At 45.0% G+C, this 25,639-nt stretch overlaps 1 protein-coding gene across 9 annotated transcripts in view; it reads right to left on the reverse strand.

Moving 5' to 3' along the window:
• The window catches only part of RRM2B (ribonucleotide reductase regulatory TP53 inducible subunit M2B), a 93,351-nt gene that overhangs the window by 40,795 nt on the left and 26,917 nt on the right, over positions 1–25,639 (reverse strand). For 3 of the 9 annotated variants that reach the window (XR_016236562.1, XM_008255804.5, XM_070075378.2), the window contains 3 exons: positions 23,784–23,888; positions 18,639–18,752; positions 14,285–15,339 (listed from right to left, as the gene is read on the reverse strand). Coding sequence is in view for 6 of the 9 variants with exons in the window: in XM_008255804.5 (XP_008254026.2) it covers positions 15,187–15,339; positions 18,639–18,752; positions 23,784–23,888 (372 nt within the window). In the remaining 3 variants the exon portion in view is untranslated. Of the gene's footprint in view, positions 1–14,284; positions 15,340–18,007; positions 18,322–18,638; positions 18,753–23,783; positions 23,889–25,639 lie in introns of those variants that run through there. The other 6 variants (XR_016236564.1, XM_051844687.3, XM_089336428.1 and 3 more) reach the window with 2 other exon arrangements.

Below are 25,639 nucleotides of genomic sequence, written 5' to 3' on the forward strand. Positions count from 1 at the left end.
TAATAAAAATAAATAAAAGCCCTACTATTATATATGAATTAAACCTGTTACTTCTTCCCAGAGAATTTTGTTCTGATCTATAACAGAAGTCCATTCTGTCAAACCCACTCAACATTTTAGAATCTCTCCTTTCCTCCCTCTTTTATATGTTAAATGGTCTCAAATTAAATTATAATTAAGATAAAATTTTATTTTTGCCATCCACTGACTTAATTAACTCCCTGCCCCCTGGATGATAGCTTGGTAGGTACAGTGGCCTGTTCTGCTCACTCTTAGATTACACACTCTGGGCCGGCACTATGGTGTAGCGGGTAAAGTCCCGCCTGCAGTGCTGGCATCCCATGTGGGCACCAGTTTGAGTCCCAGCTGCTCAACTTCCGATCCAGCTCTCTGCAAAAGCAGTAGAGGATGGCCCAAGTCTATCAGGTCAGGGAACCAGAAGAAGCTCCTGGTGCCTGGCTTTGGATCTGGACAGCTTCAGCCATTGCAGCCACATGGGGGAGTGAACTAGCAGAGGGAAGACCTCTCTAACTCTGCCTTTCAAATAAATAAATAAATATTAAAAAAAAAAAGATTATAGACTCTCCTGAGGTCCACAAATTGCAAATACAGACCAGTTGTGATTTCAATATTCAGTCCAAACTTCAAACCCGATTTAGCATTAGATATATACTTCTCCAGTTCAAACCTACTTTCTCAGGGTAGCAAAAAGCTATGTGGTTGGATTTGTCTCAGGACCATTGTGCACAGTTGGGCAAGCTGGACACTGCACAACTCCAAGAGAGTGGAAGAAGGCCACCATTCTCATTCACGGACCCCTTCCTAATTTTCACAAGCGGCTATTTGGTGGGGCACGTCTCAGCTTCTTCCCCGCCTCGCCCGCTGCTCCTGAGTCTAACAGTGGGGTAGAGGCCGGCGTCAGACACAGCAAACAGCTTCCAGGAACCAGCGCCTCCCTCAGCTAGATGCGCGCTCTCTGGGCTGGCTGCTGGCAAGGAGGCTTTGTGTGTGCGCATGCGCAGGGCTAGGGGCCGGCCTAGAGATTCGGCGAGGGTTTCCCTGGTGCTCGGGGGTGACGCCAGCTCTCCTCTGTCCAGCAGCTGCCATTTTGCTGGCGATTCGCCCACACATACTCACACTTCCGGGGTGCCCTTCCCTCGGGCCAAAGCCCCCCCTGGTCAGAACTCAGGCAGGTTTGGGTCAGCTCTTTCTCCCTAGTCTAGGGAAATCCTTGCAAGTCTACCCCGGCATCCCCTGCGGCCACAGCGCTCAAGGATTCTCCGTTGTGGACATAGATGCCCCTTTGTTTTTCAACTGCCAGGAGCACACACAAGGTCTCCAAAGTCTCCCCCGGCAGTCCCTCCCCTCTCCCTGGAGGATTGGGGGCAGGGATCACAACAGGACAACGTTTTTGTCCAAAGAAATTCATCCCTTTAGATTCAACAGGAAGACAGCTTTGTGGCTCATGGAGGGGGAAGCTCTGTCCAGAAGCCCAAGGGACCCTGGGGCAGCCAGGCTGAAGGTCGGCTTGGGATTCTCCCAGACACCCACTACACTCCTGGCCCAGAATTTACCAGGGCTAAAGAACCAAGTGTGAAATACATCAAGTTTGCCTGCCTGTGATGCCCTGGCTAGGACCTGCGGTACCATGCAGAGCGGTCTTGTTCCGGAGCTTAGGGAGAAAGGTTCCAGTGTTTCACCACTGAGTGTGGGGCTAACTGCGGGTGAGACTCCTATCTGTGAGGGTCAGAGGGTGAGGAGAGGGGAAAGGCACAGAAGAGAGGGATGCCTATAATTTACTCCTGTTAACCTCATTCTGACCATAACCAACCTTAGACTTTTAAAATCCAAGTTACCAAGCAGGATTTAGAGTTCAAACTGATTACCAGGGCCTGCGCTGTGGTGCAGTGAGTTAAGACACCCGCAGAGCCAGCATCCCGGAAGAGCACGAGTTCAAGGCCCGGCTGCTCTGCTTCCAACCCAGCTCCCCACTGATGTGCCTGGGAAGGCAGCAGCTGACAGCTCAAGTGCTCAGATCCCTCACGAGAGACCCAGAATGAATTCCCAGTTCCTGGCGTCCGCCTGGAGCAGCCCCAGCTGTTGCCAGCATCTGGAGAATGAGTCAGCAGCTGGAAGATCTGTCTCTTGGCTCTGCCTCTCTGCACTTCAAATAAAATGAAATGAAAATACAGTTTGTGGACAAATGGAATTAAAATATAGTTTATGTAGGTGCAAAAAGTTTCTGGAATCTGTGCACGGGTTTTGATGCTATGTGTTTTCCATTAACTCTCCAAAGACCCTTTGATGCATGGATTTCAAAACTTTGAGGATCAAAATAAACACCCTTTAGTCACATTTCTCTGCAAACATTTTGAAGTAACCTTATAAATAGAGGAGCCCAGATTCTGCTCCTCTGTCTGACCACAGTATCTCGACTGGCCACTATTTTGTTACTCTGCGTTAACTCCCGACTCAATACTCTTTTTGACACACCACACACTTTAAACCCTAGTCCCTGCCAAGTGCGCCTGTCAATACCTCCATCTGATCCCTGACCATGCATCCCTGCCCCTTCAGCCAGAAGAGGGGCATCAGCCCACCTGCCCCTTCCCAACCCAGCCCCTGGGCAAGAGTGCACAGTCCCACTGTCTCCCAGGAAGCTCTCTGGGAAAGATGTGGGCTACAGGATGGAATAAACCCTGTAATTTATTCCTGTCACAGAAAACTTGAATATTAGCTAAAATCACAACAGGAAACCAGTCACTCGGGAGTAATGCAATCAAACATTTTGCTCAGTCCAAACATACCTGCAGTAGGGAAAACAATCCCAGCTGTCATCCAGTCTCAAGAAATCACCGAGTTCTCCGCATCGCGGGCTGGAGCGCCTAACGTCATGTTTTCAGGACAAAGGCTGGCTTGAGTGCTAAGCATGTCTAACATGGTCCCAGGGGAAAGGCAGCAGCACCAAGGTCCCACCACAGTGGCCCTCGGCCCAGGAAGGAAGGGTGCCACCTTTGAAATGATATGCAGGCAGGGGCTGATGCTGTGGCATAGTGGGTAAAGCTGCCACCTGCAATGCCAGCATCCCATATGGGCACCAGTTCGAGTCCCATCTGCTCCACTTCCAGTCCAGCTCTCTACTGTGGCCTGGGAAAGCAGTAGAAGATGGCCCAAGTCCTTGAGCCCCTGCACCTGCATGGGAGACCCCGAGGAAGCGCCTGGCTCTGAATTGGCACAGCTCCAACCGTTGTGGCCAATTGGGGAGAGAACCAGCAGATCGAAGACCTCTCTCTCTGCCTCTCCTACTCTCTGTATAATTCTTTCAAATAAAATAATCTTTTTTTAAAAAAGGAAATGTACCCAGTAATAGCAGCAAAGGATATTAAGCCTGCACAGATAATTAAGGTGAACCGAATTCACTTGTTCCTAATGCTCTCTTATTTGTTAAGGAAGTATAAGAAAGTATTTCCCAGCTAGATACTAGAAACTAAGATCACTTAGAAATTTATGCTAAAAAATGGCCAGGGGCCGGTACTGTGGCATAGCGAGTAACGCTGCTGCCTGCAACACCAGTATCTCATACGGGTGCTGGTTTGTGACCCAGCCGCTCCACTTTTGATCCAGTTCTCTGCTAATTGCCTGGAAAAAGCAGTGGAAGATGGCTCAAGTCCTTGGGTCCCTGCACCTACATGGGAGACCTGGACGAAGCTCCTGGCTCCTGGCTTTGGCCTGGCTCAGCCCTGGTCATTGGGCCATGTGGGGACTGAACCAGCAGCTCTCTGTCTCTCTCTCTCTCTGTGTGTGTGTGTGTGTGTGTGTGTGTCGCTCTCAATGTGTAACTCTGAGTTTCAAATAAATTGCACAGCTGGTCTGCAAGATGAAATAAAGACACAATGAAGAAATCAATCATTAAAGCTAACATAGCAGGAGGCCAATAGCTCAGCCCTAAAGGAACTGTTGACATTAAGGTCTCTCTAGGCTAGCAGGATCACTCCAGCATAGAGTTGAATGTTAATGCTAGGTAGAAACCCTCATGCAACAGCGCTCACTGCAAGTTTGGGCTCTATGTTATGTGTTCTGCATGTTTATGCAACAAGAAGTCCATGCTATTGTTCTTCCCAGCTCAGAGAGAGAAGCTGAGGCACAAAGAAGGCAGGTAACTTGCCACAGTCTCCCAAGTGGGAAGTAGTAGCACCAGGATTTGAACCCAACAAAGCCTGTACTTGTCCACACCTCACAGTGCAGGGTCCCATGTTCCAGCTCCTTTCTGTGGTTGCACGGGAATCACAGGCCCAGGGTTTAGAGGATACAGCATCACCGACGCCCCCGGCTCGCTGGAAACCTGGGCCCCAGATCTGGAATGTGAAAATGCCCTAACCTGTCTTGTCATCTAACTAAGACGGATGGCTTTGTTTGGGTGTCCAGGACCAGAGGAATTCACTGTGGCACAGCAGCCAGGGATGAGTGCGTGCCCCCACCCTCAGCTCCTGGGCTGCAGGGCGAGTGCCATGCGTCTGCCATTACTCAGCACCCCCTCTTCACCCAACAAAGCAAACACAAAGACCTCAGTCGAATCTGACCAGCCCAGGCCTCCAGGCACCCACAGAGAAGTACGGTTAGGCCAGTTGTTTCATAACGACTTAGGATCCATCCACACAAAGGGGCTCTTCCGGTTCCCACTGGTACCCAAATGCAAGTGACACGGCCAGCCTAGACTTTGATCTCTGCACAGCCAGCCAGGGGTGCAACTGCCCCAGGGCTCATCATGCTGGGCACATGCATTCTAAAGGGCTGAGCGTGGATGTCTTCTGTTTGCAGAGGCCTTGCTCCTGCCCGGAACCTTCCTTCTTTAAAATCTACCTCCTGGGTTCCTGCAATGAGGGAACAGTTCCTGAGCGGACACGCCAGTGGCTCAAGGGCTCCACCTTGTGGAAGTCTGGGAAATGAGGCCTCACCAGACGCGTTCTGCATCTCCTAGAGCAGGTGGGCCTGAGGAAGCCCAAGGGCAGACAGGGGCTACAGGGGACCCGTGGAACAGTCAGGTGTAGCTCTGACCTGTCGGGGGGTAGGGGGGATTGATGCTGTCTCCCTTTCGCTGCACTATGCCCCAGGGAGGGCAGCAGGCCACAGCGGCCTCTGGTTTTCTCCCAGGTCTATGCCAGGCACATGGAGTTTGGTGCCTCTCAGCTCTACAATTGACAAGACGCTGAAACAATTCTTCCCCTTCAGATAACTAGAAGCAATCAGTTTTGCTAAATTTCTTCATCAGGCCCGCCCACCGGATCCCTCCCACCCCCACCCAGGGCAATAGACCTGCCTGCCAGCCGCAGCTAGCCCTCTGGCCCTCGCCCCTGGGGCAGGAGCTGCTCCTGCATCTGCCAGCTCTCACCAACCCCTCCCCAGGCCACCAGCACTCTGAGGTGGGTTGGGACCCTATATGCATCAAAGCCGCCCCGGCATCTTGTTTGGGAGACTCTGGGGAAAGCCATGAGCTTTGCTATCGATTCAAACTGGAACAGAATCCTGGCTCCATCGGTCTCACTTTAAGGGAGGAGTAGCAGCCCTCTGAAGCTTACCTCGCATCCAAGGGAAACATCCTACAGACTCCGCTTGTTTAGGGAGTCCACTCTGCTCCAAGGCGAAGGTCAACTCTGCCTGGTTTATGGCTTCATTGCCAGCAGCTAGCACAGTGCCTGGCACCCAGCAACACAGAAATATTTGTGGAGGGAGGAGGGAAAAAAGTATCTTCCCAGCAGGATTACCCAGAGCCTTAAATGAGAGGATGCGTACACAGGTGGCTCACATGGGCCCTGTAATGACGGTTTCCAGCTCCAGCTTCTGATTACACGAAACCAGGCTTCATGGTTCAGCTAGTTATGGCCGTCATTCCTCGTTGAAGAAAGATTCCCTGGGCACCGCTGCTCGTCACGCAGGACAGGGCGCTACAGGAATAAACAGCGGGCTCCCTCCCTGAAAGTTGCTCGGCTGGGGCCGGTGCTGTGGCATAACGGGCTAAGCCTCTGCCTGCGGCACCAGCATCCCATATGGGCACCGGTTCTAGTCCCGGCTGCTCCTCTTCCAATCCAGCTCTCTGCTATGGCCTGGGAAAGCAGTGGAGGATGGTCCAAATGTTTGGGTCCCTGCACCCACATGGGAGACCTGGAAGAAGCTCCTGGCTCCGGCTTTAGATCAAGCCCAGCTCCAGCCATTGTGGCTATTTGGGGAGTGAACCAGCGGATGGAAGATCTCTGTCTGTCTCTCCCTCACACTGTCGGTAACTCTACGTCTCAAATAAATAAAATCTTAAAAAAAAAAAAAAAGTTGCTCAGTTACCATTTCAATAGAGTGTGTGCGACAACGGCCACAAGCACAGGAGGTCATGAGCACACAGAGTCGAGCCAGGAGAGAAGGCAGGAGCAGGGGAGACCTCCGGGAGGGAAAACGACTTAGCAAGTTGAAGCCGTGAGGCCTGTTGGCAAAGCTGGGGCTCTGGAGCTGAGTGTGTGCACCTGTGGGACAGGCTTAGAAGAGACTTTTAGAGGCCTCCCAGAGATGGGAACGCGGATTGCATCTGCATGGTGCTTTCAACTGGTTAGACCCCTGTCTCTCAGAGACCCAACAAAGCATAGTCCAGGTCCTCTGAGACGTTAGGCTCCAAACCCTGAGACCCACACCAAACAGCAGAAACCAGAGGCCAGTGCTGCCTCGAGGCTGGAGGGGACGTAGATCCAAGCGAGCGTTGCTATCTCATGCCGGCACAGACCACAGAGATCCCAGAGGGAGAGCACGGCTGGGGGCCTCCAGGCTGTGGGCACCTCACTCCTCAGCAACGATCCTGCCCCTCGGGGACTTGCACTTCAGCTACACTGCCCTGTCCTACTCCTGCCCTGTCCTACAGACAGTACCTCTCTCCCTGACCTCAGGGGCCACCCGCGGTGCAAAATCCCGATGTCCTCATCACCCGGGGACTCTGCCACTGCGCCTCAACTGCCTTCTCCCATCCTCTTCACCCCCCCCAACATGTTCCAGGTCCCAAATTCCCACGTACAGCATCTCCTCTGAGCACCACAATGCCCTCTCCTTCCGGACACCTGTTCAAGGACCCACCCCTTCCATCAGTCATTACTATACTGAAGTATCTGAGGCAGACGAACTTGATAAAGCAATGAGGTTTGGTTTTGGCTTACAGTTTTGGAGATGCCCGGTTGGGAGGTCGAGGGCCTCATCTGGTGATGGCTAAGGGTCCCAAGGCAGTCAAAGCATCACAGGGCAAGGGAGAAGGAATGCACATGTGTGTGTGCTGGGCCCTCTCTCTCCTTATAAAGCCACCTGGATTCCACTATGAAGGCTCCGCCCTAATAACCAATGCTAATGGAACCACTTCCAATTCCCCACCTCTAAACATGGTGGGAGTCATATGGGCGCCGGTCCCTGACCCGGCTGCTCCACTTCCAATCCAGCTCCCTGCTAATGTGCCTGGGAAACAGAAAATGCCCCAAGTGCTTGGGTCTCTACACCCGTGTGGGAGACACAGGAGAAGCTCCAGGCTCCTGGCTTTGGCCTGGCCCACCCCAAGCTGATACAGCCATTTGGGGAGTGAACCAGCAGATGGAAGATCTCTCTCCCCATGTCTCTCCCTTTCTCTTTCAAATAATTAAATAAATCTTTTTAAAAATGGTGGGAGGAAGCTTCCACCCTTTTAATACTTTGGACAGAAGACTCTGAGGTCTAACTTCCTGCATGACTGGGGAAACAAATCACATTCAAACCACAGCAACCCCCCACCGCCCCCAGTTCTAACCCAGTGCCCTCAGTCCTCGAATTCCTACTTCTTCCCAATCCATGAGCATCTCTGTGTACCTTAGTATTCAGCTCAGAGGCCATAATTCATCACGTGACTACTAGTAACACTCAGATCAGTAACCAGAACTGCTCCTCATCCACATCCTAACCCCACGTAGAAAATTCCAGGGAAACCCCAGCCCTGGTCTGCCTGGAACAATCCAGTTTTTTTTCCAGTTTTCACTGCCCCACAGCCACAGATGCTAGAGAAGTCATAAACAAGGTCAAGTGGATCCATTGTGATCTCCGTCTTCCACACCTTCTCCCCTCTGCCCCTACACCCACTCTCCAAGGAGTTCAATCCAAGGGAAATGGAGGCAACAGAGGCATGTCTACGTCCACACCTGCTCAGGAGGCTCCCATTGCCTGCTCACACCTCTGCTCGGATCTTCACCAAGGCTACGTCTCAGTGAATCCTTACTTGAAGAGATTTGCAGTTTAAAACTCTTACTTTGGGGACTTCCAATCAGCCTGCTTTTCCAGCCCTACTGGATACTGAATTTCTGGAGTCTCTCAGCTCCCTTTTGGTTTTTCTTGCAAGCCAGCCCGTTCTTTCTTGGGCTCATTTCTTTCTCGTAATACCTTGATGAGAGCCCCAGTGATTTCCAAACTCTTCGTGACAGATGTTCCCCCTCGGATCTGCTCTCCACCCAGGCCAGGAGGTCTACATATAGGGATTGCTCACAGCTGCCTTGCCTAATGGGGATCCCTGGAAGGACAAGGCAAAGACGACGACGCTGAGGTATTTATTCCCTAGCTCCTTCCCAGCAAAGCTGCCCCGAGCTTGCTGCCTCCCTCTAACTGAAGCATGCTATACGGCCACCTTCTCTCCACAATTCTCTTCTGGTTTAAGAAACTGCTCCTGAGATCTTAACTCACTGAATGTAGGTACAGTGCCAGCCCTGAGCCTGTAGCCCAATGTACTACCCCATCTCTACAGTTTCCTGCTCAGAGCTCCCAGATTGTCCTCTGAAGCCCTCTCAAATCATCTAATTAATTTGCTATCCTGACAAACACAGGAATATTCTGAATTTTTTCAAGTCACTTTTCCTTCTAGTCCTCCCCCCCCCCTTTTTTTTTAACTTTAAGGGACCAATTTATTTTAACTAGGGTCCTTTAGGCTGCGAATCTTTCAGATATCTCTCAAGAGATCTTCCATCTGCTGGGTCACTCCCCACAAATGGCCACGACAGCTGGGGCCAGGCCAGCTGAAGCCAGGAGGCAGGTACTCCATCTGGGTCTGCCAGGCACATTTACAGGGAGCTGGAATGGAAGTGGAGCAACCAGGATTTGAACCGGTGCCCATATGGGATCCCTGCATTGCAGGTGGCCCCTCAAATGAATTTCTTTTTAAATCTTAAAATATATATATGTATGTATGTTGCATTCTACTTCCAATCTTAGGTTCTTGATTTGGGGTCCCTGTGAACTATCTCTGTGTGTCCAAAATCCTACAAAGAGGATAATCATCATATCCCTGGGAAATGAGGGTATAGACTGAGAAGAGGAAATGTGGAGAAGTGGTTGTGGAGAACGGAAGTCAAGCTTACCAGGAGATAGTAGGACTGTCAGTGTGAAGTAGGCCATCAGGAACTCACAGAGGCTCTGAGCTGCCTTATTGCTGGACTTCTCCTCCAACAGCACTTAGCTGCTGGAGTCCAACCATGGAAAAGCTGGACTGCCACATTCCAGAGTTGGGGATTTTCCTACACACAGTAAAATGCAAGTGCGAGAGTGTAGGGTATTGATATAAGTGCTATTACTAGTAGACAAAAAGGGATACAGACTCATAGATTGGGAGAAAGTAGAGAAGTAGGAGGACTAGGGGTCCTGATGGAGCCAAAGACTTGTGGTACAGGGAAGGGTTGAACAAAATTGTACAAGTGTGTGTTTATCTGCACACATACATAGCAAATACTTGTAGGAAGACACTTCAAAAAGTTCATGGAGGGGCCAGCGCTGTGGCATAGCAGGTAAAGCCACTGCCTGCAGTGCCGGGGTCCCATATGGGCGCCGACTTGAGCCCTGGCTGCTCCACTTCTGATCCAGCTCCCAGTTGATGGCCTGGGAAGGCAGCAGAGGATGGCCCAAGTCCTTGGGCCCCTGCACCTGCGTGAAGACCTGGAGGAGGCTCCTGGCTCCTGGCTCCGGATTGGCCCAGCTCCAGCCACTGCAGCCAGGTGGGGAATGAACCAGCAGATAGATTTCTCTTTCCCCCTCTCTCTGTCTATAACTCAACTAAATAAATAAACCTTTAAAAAAAAAGTTCATGGAGGGGCAGACATTTGGCCTGGCAGTAAAGACGCCACTTGAGATACCTGTAGCTCATATCAAAGGGCCTATGTTTGAGTCCCAGCTCCACTCCCAGTTCCAGCTTCCTGCTTGCCAATGCACACCCGGAAGCAGCAGGTAAGGGCTCCAGTGGTGGCTCCCTGGTGCCCGAGAGTGCCCTGGATTCAGTTCCTGACTCCTGACTTCCACCTGGCCTAGTCCCCCAGCTTGTGCGCTCGCGCTCTTGCTCGCTCACTCTCTCTCTCTCTATATATATATATATATACACACAATATATATATATTTATATATAATCTGTCCTGTGAAAAGAAAAAAATCATACAAAAACAAAAGTAAAAGATAAGGGTTTTTTTTTTCTTCATATAAAAAAATTTTAGGGGCCATCATTGTAGTGTAATGGCTTAAACAGCTGCCTTGGATACCAGCATCCCATGCGGGGGCCGGTTCAAGTACCCATCTGCTCCACTTCTGATCCAGCCCTCTGCTAAAGCATCTGGGAAAGGATTGGAAGTTGGCGCAAGTCCTTGAGTCCCTGTACCCACTTGGGAGACCCAGATGAAGCTCTTAGCTCCTGGCTTCAGCCTGGCCCAGACGTTGTGGCCTTCTGGAGAATGAACCAGCAAATGGAAGATCTTTCTTTCTCAACCTCTCTCTGTAACTCTGCCTTTCAAATAAATAAATCTTTAGAAAAATTAAATACATGCATAATTTTTTTCATAACAAATTTTACAAGAGCATTTTAAAGACCCCTTACATATACATTTTTTGATTATGGTAGCTCCCATACTTATAAAGAAACATTTTTGCTCAAAGAGGACATAGAAAAAAATGATGTAGCTATGAAATAGTTTATTTCAACATATTAAGCCAAAAATAACAAAACAGCTCCTTTCTTTGGATGAAACCCAAATTCTGTACAAGCAGAGTAGGCTTGACTAATTAGATATTTTAACAAAAAAAGCATTTAGCTACATCACACCTCAATAAGCTTTTCACATATACAGTGGATACCAAATAATTTTGTTAAATAACCAGACATTTGGAAAAATCAAAATGTTGCCTCAAAAGAGTTAAGTACACAAGTTAACAGTATTGGGAATCTTTACTGCACCTAAGAATAAAAAGCCATTCTCAGCCCTCCATTTTTCACACACATTTTCTTTAACAGAACATCTGTATTTGAAGGACTAACTTCTTTCTTCTAAGATCCCCCTCAAATCAGTAGCTGTTTACAAAATAGCAGAACCATTTAAAGGGAAAAGGAAAAAATAAAAACAAAACATAACAAAAATAGAATAAAAGGAAATGGTGAGGAACAAAGACAACAGATTTCACTTCTGTGTCACCATCCGAGATTCTGCTGGGGAAGATTCCCTGAGGCGGCAGACAGGTCCCCCGGCTGGGTTCAAAACACAATCCCTGACTATAGGACTGCTGGGCCTTCACGCAGCCCATCAGCAGCGTCATCATGGAAAACCAGCTGGGCCAGGCAGCCTCCAGCTTCACCTATTACAAAGGAAATGTGGGAATTCTATGACAGTGATTGCTAAAGTGTAAAAATGCAAAATTCTGAATATTAAATACGTTGTTACAGATGTAAACTGCCATGTCTTCTCAATCATCACCTTCTCCATGCACAAAGGAAAAATAAAGCAGAAAGCCCTAGATGCTCCAAAATGAGACAACTATAAAAGTTTCATATATCGGCACCTGGCTAGGATCAGCTTACACTGCAAGAATAATTATTATTGTATATAATTGGACAGAAAAACCCAGCACTGTATCAAGCTGTCTTCCCAAGTCCTCCCAGGCCATAATTCTATGAGCTACAATAGAAAAATTTTAGCAAATGGAGTCTATCATGGAACTGTAAGTTCTTATATTTCTATATAATTAACCTTAGTTACTATAGCAATGATTTAAATATGAGTGCTTAAAAAAGAGAAAACAGTTGTACACATGCTTTTTTTTCTTTACCTGTGAGATAATATTAAAAAGAGATTCCACAGCTGATTAAGAACTAAGAATTACAGTGTCAAACATCATAAATAAATGTGCAACCTGGAAGCCCAGAAAAGGTAGAGAACACTAACCGTAACAAACCAGTGTATTAAAATCCAGTATTTTATATTAAGACGTCTTCATCCAAATGCAGTTAGGTTTATCACTACTATAAATAAGCCTCACATTAAGGCACCTGTCATGATCTATGAGACAGATTTAGATTCAAAACAAAAGGAATATGCTCTATAAAATTTTTCTTCCATTGTGATCTTATTACAGACATTGGCAGAGTTTTTTTTTTTTTTAACATGCTTTGCTTTTTTTTTTTTTTTTTTTACTTGAAAGACAAAGCAAGAAAGATTGACAGACAAATACCTCTACTGTCCACTGGTTCACTCACCAAATGCCCACAACAGTCAGGGCTGGACCAGGCCAAAGCCAGGAGCCAGGAACTCAATTCAGCTCTCTAATATGCACGGCAGCAATCTAAGTACTTAAGTCACCGTCTGCTGCCCTCCCAGGATAGGCAGTAGCAGGAAGCTGGATTGGAGGCAGAGCAGGGACCTGAACCAGGCACTCTGATATGGGATGCAGGTGTTCTAAGCAGCATCGTAACTGCTGTGCCAAATGCCTGCCCTTGGATATCATCAATTTTAAATGTTAAGTTTTTGTATGGCAGTAGATAAGTATCTTTGAACTTATCACCTGGATATAATTCAAAAAGTTTCTGTGTATTTTGATACTTTAAAGTTTCATATACATTAATGCTGTGATACTATATGATATTCTAATTAATGAGGGAATAGCCAAAAATCAAATCAAGATGGATGGCAAAGAACTAACTAGATAAGACATGACAACCTCAACACAAAATTATACAGCAGGGGCAGTAACTACGAGATCTTGGCCAAGTCCTTTAACTTCTGTGAGCCTCACTCTCTCCATCTGTGATATTGTGACAAGAGCTGTTCTTCAGGTGCATAAGGCTATTGTGAGAGAAAGTGAGATGTAAAAACACCAGCCCTGAACACACAGACAGTGCAATCGTACACCAAACAGTGCTGGTTTCTGATATTTTCTCTAATAACTAGGTAGGCTCTCCTTTTGCATTCACTTGAGAATTCCCAGTTTTGGTCAATTAGATAATTGCAGAAAAAATGAAAGAAAAAAAAAAACAAAACAAAACAAAAAAAACTCTCACCAAGAGAAAACCTCTACATTTTAACTTCCAGAACTTTATAAAGTAGGGTTTGCTGCAAGTGGGGAATCCTTGCTTAACGGGACCTCATCATACTTCCTAAAATTAAAGAGGGACAGACTTCTCAGAAACCTTGGTTCCTGGCCTCCCCTCAGTCTCTTCGAGAGACCCCTGTCACCCTTACCATCTGCTACCCAGCAACACGCATAGTTCCACTAGAAAAACTCTCTTGGGCCAACACTGTGGCATAGGGGAAAAAGTCACCGCCTGCAGTGAGGGCATCCCACAAAGAGACCAGTTTGAGTCCCGACTGTTCCACTTCTGATCCAGCTCCCTGCTTAACAGCCTGGGAAAAGCAACAGAAGATGGCCAAAGTACTTGGTCCCTGCTATCTACATGGGAGGCCTGGAAGAAGCTCCTGGCTCCTAGCTTCAGCCTGGCCCAGCCTTGGTCATTTGGCCACCTGGGGAGTGAACCAGAGGATGGAAGATCTCTCTCTCTCTCTCTCTCTGTCTCTCCCTCTCTCTTTCTCTCTGTAACTCTTTCATATAAATAAATAAATCTTAAAAAAAAAATAAAAAGAAAAACTCTCTTTTAACAATGTAAAAGAGTTTTAAGGAGATAAACTAAGAAACAAAGCCAAAGTCAATCACAGGCACATTCCTCAGCTTGGCATAAAATTTGGAACAGTTTAATAACCCCTGCCATGTTTTCTTTCTTTCTTGGCCTATAACCCCTTCCTCTATGTATAATGGGTGCTTGATCAGCATTCCCCATCCTACGTTCTGAACAACACCAGCAGGATAAGATGTTGACAGGTGAAAAGCATATCTGTGTTAAGAAAGTCTGGAATAGCAGGTTGACATACGTTTACTGCAGAATTTCTCAGTCTTTAATGTACTAATTGTACATTGAACTGGAATGGCGCACATAGCATTTGCAAACTCATTTGACCACTAAATTCCTTTATTGCCCACAAAGTATCCAGAAGGGCTAATAGCTCTGAGAATACTCTAGGAAACACTATTCTAGCCGATGCATCCCAGGACTAAACATCACAGAGCTAAGTCTGCCAATAGTGAACATTTATAATTTCCAAAGAATTATTTTGTTTATAAGGCCAATTGCCATGAAAACCTTATGGATTCTTTGAAAGTATCCTTCCCAAAGCAACAGAGAACTTAATTTCTTTCTGGGAAATTCAAAGAAGTTATTTCTCACATTAATGAGAATTACCTTCCTTTTAAGGAAATCCTTATACTCTTCTCCCAAATATTGAAAATGCAAAGGTCCGCTAAATCTTAGATCTTAGACCACAACTACTTTAAGGAGATAAGAGCATTTTGTCACAACATTACTGTAATTAACACTATTAATAACCACAATGATGAGAAATGGTGGTGGTTGTGGTATTTTTCCATCTTAATTCTCATATCCACATTGCACTTTTAAGACCTACTATTAGACCCATTTAAAAGATAAAAACACTGAGGTTTACAGAAAAACTGACTTGCCAAGGGTCACACAAAGGAATAAGGACAGGATTTCAAATGCATATCTGACCCTTCACCCCATGCTGTCAATCACCATACAATGCCATCTTATATTCCAGTGAATACAGGTCACATCCTTGCTGTTACACAGGAAGATCACAAGTGTCTTGATATAAAGCAAACATGACTGAAGTTTGGTTTGGATTTCCTTTTTAAGCAAATCCCCACCCCCTTAAAGGAGATATTTCAGCCCCTTAAAGGAGATATTTCAGGTTTGGTTGGGGGGGGGGGGGGGCAGAGGGAACCAGGGTGCTGTTTACCAATGATGGATTCAGAGTTTTAAAATAGGAGAGGGTTTTAAAAATCTGCGTCTAAGGTGAAGACATTATCTGTGGTTTCCGCCATAACTGCAAAACGCTGATACTCTGAAACTCGTTTCTCAAAGAAATTTGTTTTCCCTTCTAAAGAAATGTTTTCCATGAAATCAAAAGGATTTTCTGCCTGGAAAACCTGAAAAGAAAAGAGAGATTATTGGACAATCTAAAGAAGCCAAAACGTATCCCACAAGGAGAACAAAGACCACAAAACACGGAGCTCAGGTCTCCTGACACCTATCTGGTCACCCACAGGCCTGCATCAGGCCTTACCGGCACTCAAGGCAGATGCAGTCTACATGACGTGGTCACCTACATGGTCACCCCCACAAGAAGCTACACTAGCATCTCGGGTCCTCGAAAAAACAGAATGAAGAGCATTTTTTCAAGAAAAGAAATATTTAATATTAACCAAATGAAAATGTTTTCACACCATGAGAAATCCACTAGACCACAGAGACTACAGGCATTTTTCATGTTTATTACTATTAGGTAGTCACGGATCTATAATACTGCAAAACACTGAACTACAGACAATGTCCTGTGCTCCTAAATATGCTTCCTCATTCATTAGAGAATAATCAACAAACGGTCACTAAGGGGCCATGATCACGCTGCCCAGAGTGACTACATGTCTCCAAGCAAATGCGGGGCAAAGGCCAACAAGCTTTCTTACTGCTTCTGAACTCCAGCCGCAGATCTGACGGTACAGCTTGATGGAAACTGTGGAATATTTCCGTGATTAACAGAGGGGCACTGAAAGAGATCTGCTGAATTTACGAGGATCCCAGCAAGAATTATGAACACTCCAGCTAGGAATCTGTTCTAATAACCTGATTTTTAAAATCGCAGGAGATCCAAACAGACAGACACTCCTTCAACGAAGATATACTCGTACACAAGGTCAACAGACACAGGAAAAGTGCTTAATAGCATTAGCCAGGAGGAAAATGCAAAGCAAGATCAAATTGTGATGCCACTTACACCCACTGTGGCTATAACAGGTGTTGGTACGAATGTGAAGTTGGGGCCTTCACAAACCAGTGGCAATGTAAAATCGTGCAGCCACTTTGGAAGACAGTCTGGCTGTTCTTCTAGAGATTAAACATGGAGTTACTATATGACCCTGCAATTTCAACTTAGATCCGTGGTCAAGAAAAATGAAAACAGCTGCCCACACAAAAACTTGTAAACTGAAGTTCATAGCAGGATTATTCATAATAGCCTAAAAGTGGAAATAACCCAAATGTCCAGCAATTGATGAATGCATAAATAAATTTTGGTAGACCCATACAAGAGAATATTATTTAGCCATGAAAAAAATACTGGGGCTGGGGCCGTCACTGTGGTATAGAGAGTAAAGCTCTGCCTGGGCTGCAGGCATCCCATACGGGTGCCAGTCTGTGCCTCGGCTGCTCCACTTCCGATCTAGCTCCCTGGTAATGGGCCTGTGCAGCCACATGGGAGACCACAATGAAGCCCCTGACTCCTAGTTTTGGCCTGGCCCAGCCCCAGCCACCGAAGCTATTTCAGGAGTGCACCAGCAGATGGAAGATCTCTCTGCTGTCTCTGTCTCTCTCTCTCTCCCTCTCTCTTTGTAATTCTCTCAAAACAAATTTTAAAAATCTGTATTAAAAAAATACTAAAACATGCTACAATGTGAATGAGCCCTGAAAACATACTCAAGAAGGAAGAAAGCCACAAAAGACAATGCTATTATATGATTCCATTTTTATGATATGGAAAATATAAAGACCAGGCAAATCCATAGAGACTGAAATTAGATTAGTAGCTGCCTAGGGATGGGAGGAGTGAAGGGAAAAGAGGAGTGAGTGACAACAGAGAATTTCCTTTCAGAGTGGTAAAAATTTTCAGAAACAGTTGGTTTACTATGTTCAACAACTTTGTGAACTTTTGTAAAAACCAATGAACTGTACATTTTTACTGGGCAAATTGCATCCTATGTGATTTCTTTCTTAATAAAGCTTTAAATATAGGGGCCAGTGCTGTGGTGTAGTGGGTAAAGCCACCGTCTGCAGTGCTGGCATCCCATATGGGTGCTGGTTCGAGTCCCGGCTGCTCCACATCTGATCCAGCACTCTGCTATGGCCTGGGAAAGCAGTGGAAGATGGCTCAAGTCCTTGGGCCTCTGCACCCATGTGGGAGACCTGCAAGAAGCTCCTGGCTCCTGGCTTTGGATCCGCACAGCTCTGGCCATTGTGGCCATATGGGGAGTGAACCAGTGGATGGAAGACCTATCTTTTTCTGTCTCTCTCTGCCTCTATTTCTCTCTCTGTGTAACTCTGATTTTCAAAAAAATAAATAACTTTTAAACAAAAAAGCTTTAGATATATATGACTATCTCCAAAGGAAAAGTTCATATGCTGTATATGGCGGAGTTCTGGAACTCAGTGAAATTGTTAGAAACTATGTGTTAAGAATGACTGAAAATCTGAACTACATTTTACAAGATACAATGGAAAGAGCTCTGGGCCAACAGCCATAGAATCACTGGATTTCGGAACAGTAGATCTTTCAGAAAAATCAGATCCCAATCATGTGCAGCACAGGCAAGGAAATCAAGACCAAATTGAATTAAGTAGCTTGTGCCTGAAACCTAAGAGCACTCAAATGCATACTGACTAATCTCAAAGCCAAAGAGAAGCTGATGACATCATTAATGTGAGTCCTATTTAAGAATCTGTAATATTTAAATAATCTGTTTAGCGAAACATATCATAGCAATAATTCTTTTCCTAGCTCCTTGGGTTTAAAGTTCAGTTCAAATATTTTAAATTGCCATCTTTTTTTTTTAACACATTTATTTATTTATTTATTTATTTATTTATTTACTTGAGAGGTAGAGTTACAGACAGAGAGAGAAAGAGACAGAGAAAAAGGTCTTCCATCTGCTGGTTCACTCCCCAAACAGCTGTAATAGCTGGAGCTGGGCCAGTCTGAAGCCAGGAGTCAGGAGCTTCTTCCGGGCCTCCAACATGGGTGCAGGGCCATCTTCTATTGCTTTCCCAGGCCACAGCAGAGAGTTGGATCGATTCTGTCTTGTTTTCTTACGCACACATTCAAGGCCATAATTGCCGAGGATCTCTCTAACTGTATTCTAAAGGTTCCGATATATAGTAAGACCATTGTAATTTAGTTTATACTTTCAGTAAGTTATATTTTATTTTTAATCTCATTTTAAAGGTTTTCTCAACTTCTAAGTAGTCTAAATTTGGCAATTTTGCTATGAATTTCTAATTTTATGACATTAAAATAAACCTTTTAAAAACAACAAAAAGAAATAAATGAGTAAAAAATTAATGTTAAAAAATTATATGTAAAAAAGTACTGCAAATGCTTTTTGTAAAATATATCCTAGGGGTATTACCTGGCTATAACATTTAATTAGTAGTAACACAGTTATAAAAATCTTACCTTTGAGAATCCAAGTTCCATGAGTAACCTGTCAGCTACAAACTCAATGTACTGCTTCATCAAAATACAGTTCATTCCAATGAGGCCAACCGGCAAGGCTTCTGTTAAAAACTCCTGAAAGCGAAACAAAAACAGAGTAAAGTATAGAGATAAAAAAATAATAAGTACGCATTTTCCAAATAGAAAGATTTTGCTTTTATTTTCTAAGACACTGATCTTGTTCAAGGAAAGCACTATGGATAAACTGTTTCGATGTGGCACACGAGGTCCATTTGCTTAAAAATATATGGGATATTACTATGCATATTCTTTCACATTCTCAAAGAGCCAAAATAAATAGAAACTACCGAATTACTGGATTTTTAAAAGTAGTGCATGTAGGACCTGGATTCTTTTTTTTTTTCAATAGAAAAAGATGTTTTACCTTGAAAAATTTACAAAGATTCACTAAAGTTCATCAGCATGGGGAGCATCACTAAGGAAAGGAGTTGAGAAAGCTCAATTAACAAAGACAGGACCAAAATAAACAAACAAAAAGAGCAGATCTGGGGGTTGGGAGGTAAATGAAACTCCAACTACCCTGAAAGACAGTGATAAAGTGTTAATAGAAGAAAAATAAAACCATATTAATTATTTGGATTTAGTTTTTAAAACAATTAAAGATTCCAAAATGTATCTTATGCCATTCCCCCATCAATATGAAAAATTATGCAGTAAATGTTAACCTATGCAGTGTTTAAAAAAATATTCTATTTCCAAACTAGTACTTTAGAATGATTAAAAACACAACCTGAGTAGAGCACCTAGCCCTTTCTAGTCACTAATCCAGTTACTTATTTGTTCTTTTTTTTTTTTTTAAAGATTTATTTATTTGTTTGAAAGGCAGAGCTATAGAGAGGCAGACGCAGAGAGAGAGAAAGAGACAGAGAATCTTCCATCTGCTGGTTCATTCCCCAATTGGCCAAAAAGCTGGAGCTATGCTGATCTGAATCCAGGAGCCAGGAGCTTCTTCCAAGTCTCCCACGTGGGTGCAAGGGGCCCATCGTGGACTTGGGCCATCTTCTATAGTTTTCCTAGGCCATAGAAGAGAGCTGGATGGGAAGTGGAGCAGCTGGGTCTCAAATTGGCACCCATATGGGATGCTGGCACTGCAGGCAGCGGCTTTACCACTACACCACAGCGCCAGCCCCTACTTATTTGTTCTGTAAACATTTTGTGCATGCTTCAGCTAGGTACCTGTTAGGTTACTGAGAATACAAAATAAACAAGCGAAAATATCACTGCCCTCTATTAGCTAAAAACCTAAAAATGTAAAGATACAATAAAGTTTGTTATGGCATGAAATTTGACAGATAGATCAACGAGACAGAAAAATAGGCCTGGTACATATTTTAGTGTACTTAAAACCTTAATATAATCATATAATAGACTGACTTATAAAAAATTCTCTCAAAAATAAATATAGAAATAGTCCTGAAATACTGACACATCTATGTTTTGGGCTTTCATTATTGTGTTTATATTTAAATTTTTTTGTTATTTTCAGGCCGGTGCCGCGGCTCACTAGGCTAATCCTCCGCCTAGCGGCGCCGGCACACCAGGTTCTAGTCCCGGTCGGGGTGCCGGATTCTGTCCCGGTTGCCCCTCTTCCAGGCCAGCCCTCTGCTGTGGCCAGGGAGTGCAGTGGAGGATGGCCCAGGTGCTTGGGCCCTGCACCCCATGGGAGACCAGGAAAAGCATCTGGCTCCTGACTCCTGCCATCGGATCAGCGCGGTGCGCCGGCCGCAGCACGCCGGCCGCGGCGGCCATTATTAGAGGGTGAACCAACGGCAAAGGAAGACCTTTCTCTCTGTCTCTCTCTCTCACTGTCCACTCTGCCTGTCAAAAAAAAAAAAAAAATTTTTTTTTGTTATTTTCAATAGCCAGAGTGTCATCTTTGATAGTTTTTTTTTTTTGCCACAAGTTTTGATTCCATGTAAACAAAGTTTTCCTACTTGAAAAAACATGAAAAACCTGATTTTACTTAATGAAACAAGACATTTATTGTCATAGATTAAAAATAGTGCTTGAGAAGATTTTTGACTTTGAAATAACCCAAGTGAGTGACTATGACAAATAATATAAAGTGAAAGGAGCCTTCGAGAATTTGGGATTGGACTAGATGACTTTCACTAGGCTCCTTCCAAGTTTCATGTTCTGTCATTGGAAAAACACTGTTTCAAAGTTATTTTAACTTCATATTCTTTGCTGTGGGATTTTTGTAACCAATACCTTTGTAAATAGATTAAGTGGAATGGTAACAGTGATTTGGAGTGGAACTTGTCATTGTGATGTCTGGTTTCTCAAGTGTAAGAAGTGAGATGTTGTCTTCCATATATAAATTATCTCTCTGCCACTTAGTGATAACATATCTTCTAACCAATAGAGATTTAAGGTCAGAGTTTATCTAAACTCTGTTCCCATTGTTCCACTGAAAAGCATATTAAAATAATTATCAGAAAACCAAATATCACAGATTTTTCCAGGGATCCATACTCCTAAACCTTTGAAGTCAGCATAGGTATTTTAAGGTTAGTAACTATTTATAGGTTTTGTCTCCCTTGGTGACGGAATGGAATGCCATTGATTAAAATATATTCTCCCACAGGTTAAAAAAAAAAAAGCTATTCTGGCAATACGTTGTAATCAGTAGTTTGGGAACACACCTTAAAGCCACACATCTCTTGAATATTAGCATGTCCTTTATAATATAGTTTATTTACTGTCCAAGTACAGGGGTTGCTCACTATGCTTGCTTCTTCGGCACATTCTTCATTGCACCACTGGTAAATGCTAAAAGAATTTCATTAAGTATGTTTGAAGTATTACAAAGGCAGCTTGCTTTATAATCTATGCATCTTTGGGATTTCTGAAGAAATTTTATTCGTTGATGTAAAAAATAATTGTAAGAGTTGGAAACTCTGCACCTGTGTGTGTATATATACTTCTTAGCAATAAAGCAGCATAGAGCCGGCGCCGCGGCTCACTAGGCTAATCCTCCGCCTAGCAGCGCCGGCACACCGGGTTCTAGTCCCGGTCGGGGCGCCGGATTCTGTCCCGGTTGCCCCTCTTCCAGGCCAGCCCTCTGCTGTGGCCAGGGAGTGCAGTGGAGGATGGCCCAGGTGCTTGGGCCCTGCACCCCATGGGAGACCAGGAAAAGCACCTGGCTCCTGGCTCCTGCCATCGGATCAGCGCGGTGCGCTGGCCGCAGTGCGCCGGCCGCGGCGGCCATTGGAGGGTGAACCACCGGCAAAGGAAGACCTTTCTCTCTGTCTCTCTCTCTCACTGTCCACTCTGCCTGTCAAAAAAAAAAAAAAAAAAAAAAAAAAAAAAAAAGCAGCAGCATGGGCTGAGAATGCACTGAAACTTCAAAATAAATAAATAAATAAATAAATAAAATATAAAGTTTGAGAAAAAAGGCTGACTTACAAACCAAATTATAAACTGACTTACAGTAATTGCAATACATCACATATTGGTACCATCAAGGCTAACCATATAAAATTGCCAGTTTCCCCTTTAGTTTCCCCATGGAAAAGTAACTCTGCTTGCTCACTGCCCCGACCTGCAAGCAGCAGGCCCACGAGTTTCAGTACCCATTTGGACTTTCACAGAGGTGTCAGCATCGAAAGCTACCAGTTTGTGGTACTGTCATCTGGTATATGCAAGGTACTGGCACCATCTTCATCAGGTGATGGCCTGGATGCGAGGCCACCAGAAGGCGTTCCTATTTCAGTTCCCCGTGGTACTTTGCTCCTGGGTTTCAGCCCCAAAGCACCAATGACGGTGAGGCTGAGTGTCCTCAGCTCTTGTGTGATCATCGAATGGCCTCACAGGACTTCCATGGCACTTACTCACATTGTACAAGGTGTGGGCAGCTTCCACACGACAGTCGTGGGATCCAGCTGCCTAAAAGGACCAAGGGGCCGAGGCCATGGCCCAGTGGGTAAAGCTGAAGCCAGCGGCACCAGCATCCCATATGGATGCCAGTTCAAGTCCCAGCTGCTTCACTTCCGATCCAGCTTTCTGCTATGGCCTGGGAAAGCAGCAGAAGATGGTCCAAGTGCTTGGGCCTCTGCAACCACCTGGGAGACTGGAAGAAGCTCCTGGCTCCTGGCTTTGGACTGGCACAACTCTGGCCAATGCAGCCAGCTGGGGAGTGAACCAGTGGATGCAAGACCTTTCTCTCTCCGCCTCTCAAATAAATCAATAAATAAATAAATAAATCAGGAGGGAGGGAAGGAGGGAGTGGGGGAGAGAGGGAGGGAGGAGGGGGAGGGAGGGAGGGAGAAAGGAAGGAAAAGGCCAAACTCCACCCAAAGAGGAGGAGGCAGCAATGGAGTCAGCCAGATGGGGAGGTGGAATGCGACCTGAGCAGTATGGAAATCACCGAGGAGCTGGCCACACTTCCACTGAGCAGCACAGAGAAGAGCAACGGCGCGGCAGCAGCTGGTCCCGGCACGCCCAGACGACTACAAGCGCACCAACCACCAGCTACGCAACAACACCCATGGGTTGGTAGGGCGCCCAACCAAGAGGCCTGGCCGCAATGCAGCTCCTGTACAGGGAGCGCACTGCCAAGATCCGAGCCATGGAGGCTGTGGTACCACTGAGCTTCGACAAGCACTGTGCAGGAAGCTGCCTGAGTACTGGCCCCACGGTCCCCGCACGTTCTAAGCCCCAGTTCAGGGATCCCAGGGGATGCTTTCTGAACAGGGTCCCCAGTCTCACCCCCCTCCTTTCGAGTAGCCTCTCTTCAACTCAGCTTCTAGACATTCTCGGGGAAAGAGGCGTTAGACTGAGTACAAGCAGGTTCACCAAAGTCCCCGCAGGCCATCAGCGGGGGACTGTAACCCCGAGAGAGTCAGCAGGAGTATACTGTGGCCAACTGGAGAATTGTTCTCTCGACATAGAGCAGTACTTCTACATAACAAGGACTTTTGATATTGTCCATAACAGTATTCATTCATTAAAGGGCTTGCCCAGAAAAAAATAAGATAAAATTGCTACAAAATGACAATTTCCTGATTAACCTAACACAATGGTACAAATATCAGGGGAAAAACAAACAAACAAAAACATGCTACCTGCAGGGACTTTGCTTACCTGCTCAATTTCGACAGCATTAACGATGATCTCTCTGACCCTCTCTTCTGAAGGCTTATTTACTAAATACTGAAACATCAGGCAAGCAAAGTCACAGTGAAGTCCCTAAAACAGAAAACAAATGACACTGCCAATGAACTTTTAACCATCCATTTGCACACAATCATGTATAGAACATTATAAAAATTTGTTTCTAGGAATGTGTCATAGAATTTCTTAAAATGAAACAAGAATTAATAGGGTTAAGAACTTATTTCCTTCAAATATCATTAAATGCCAACCTAATGCCAACAAATCTTGGTTCATCAATATTAAAGAAGAATTAACTTACAAACAAAAACCTACAAACAAAAGCATTTTGAAAAGGAAAACAAAGAAAGAAGAGCCAAAATAAAAACTCATCAATTTTTTTAAAAGATTTATTTTTTTTATTTTTGAAACTCAGAGTTACAGAGAGAAAAAGAGAGACAAAGAGAGTGAGTTCTTCCATTCACTGGTTCACTCCTCAGACGGCCACAACAGCCAGCACTGGGCCAGGCTGAAGCAAGGAGCCAGGTGCTTCACCCAGGTCTCACGCATGGGTGGCAGAGGCCCAAACACTTGGGCTATCTTCTACTTTTCCCAGGCCATTAGTAGGGAGTTGGATCAGAAGTGGAGCAGCAGGGACATGAACCAGCACCCTGGTAGGATGCCCGTGACACAGGTGGCAGCTTTACTCATTATACCACAATGGGGGTCCCAAAAACTCATCAATTTTTAAATGCCAAAAAAATTAAAGAATGACTGACAAATATTAGGTAGTATTAAAAGGACAGAGATTTTTTAAAAAAGGTCAGAGATTTTAAAAAGATAGTATTTATATTAAATAAGAATAGCTCAAGATAAAAATGAATTCAGCACCATCTGAGTCCATATACAACAGACATGGCATTGCAGACAACTCAGCCACAAAGACCCCTGAGAAAAAAATAGTGATGCAAATTTAATAAATGCTACAGAATATTAAGTAACTAGAAAACAGGCCAGGCAGATTCAACCTACAGTAACCAGGACTCCAAAGCATAGAACAGATGATATAAAGCTGAAAATCAAAAGGACAGAAGAAAATTTTCAAAAATTCAAAACAAAAAAGATAATGAGGCCAGATATAAGATGATGAGATTCCCAAGAAAATTAACATAGACTCACATCATGGTAGAGTTAATTAATATTTCTGAACTACAAAGAAAAACAAATCCTTTTATAGGTAACCAAAGGGAAGAGTGCGGAAAGTACAGTTTAAAGGATCACAAATCAGAATTACTTGGGTTTTTCTAAATGAATTAACAAAAACCAAAAGAGGATTCAAAGAGAAGATCCTCAAATTAAAGCTTGTATTGAAAAGATTATTTACCTAAAATTCATTTTAAAAAACTCTCTTTGAACAGCTAATGCAAAAAAGTTTGCTAATGAACCATTTTTCCAAGATTTGTCTCCAGGGTACAATTCAAATTACCAACGGCAGAATGTCAAATAAACCGCTGAAAGATGTTAAAGAAAGTGTTGATTAGAATCAACAGAGAGAGGCCAGCAGTGTGGCGCAGCAGGTAAAGCTACCGCCTGCAGTGCCGGCACCCCATATGGGCACTGGTTCCAGTCCCGGCTGCTCCACTTCTGATCCAGCTCTCTGCTATGGTCTGGAAAGCAGTAGAAGATGGTCCAATGCCTTGGGCACGGGCACCTGCACCTGCGTGAGAGACCCGGCGGAAGCTCCTGGCTCCTGGCTTTGGATCAGCACAGCTCCGGCTGTTGCAGCCAAAGTGAACCAGCGGATGGAAGATCTCTCTCTCTCTCTCTGCCTCTCCTCTCTCTGTGTA

Source organism: Oryctolagus cuniculus, chromosome 6, assembly GCF_051225735.1.
Source record: "Oryctolagus cuniculus isolate XC-2025 breed Fujian yellow rabbit chromosome 6, ASM5122573v1, whole genome shotgun sequence".
NCBI lineage: Eukaryota > Metazoa > Chordata > Mammalia > Lagomorpha > Leporidae > Oryctolagus > Oryctolagus cuniculus.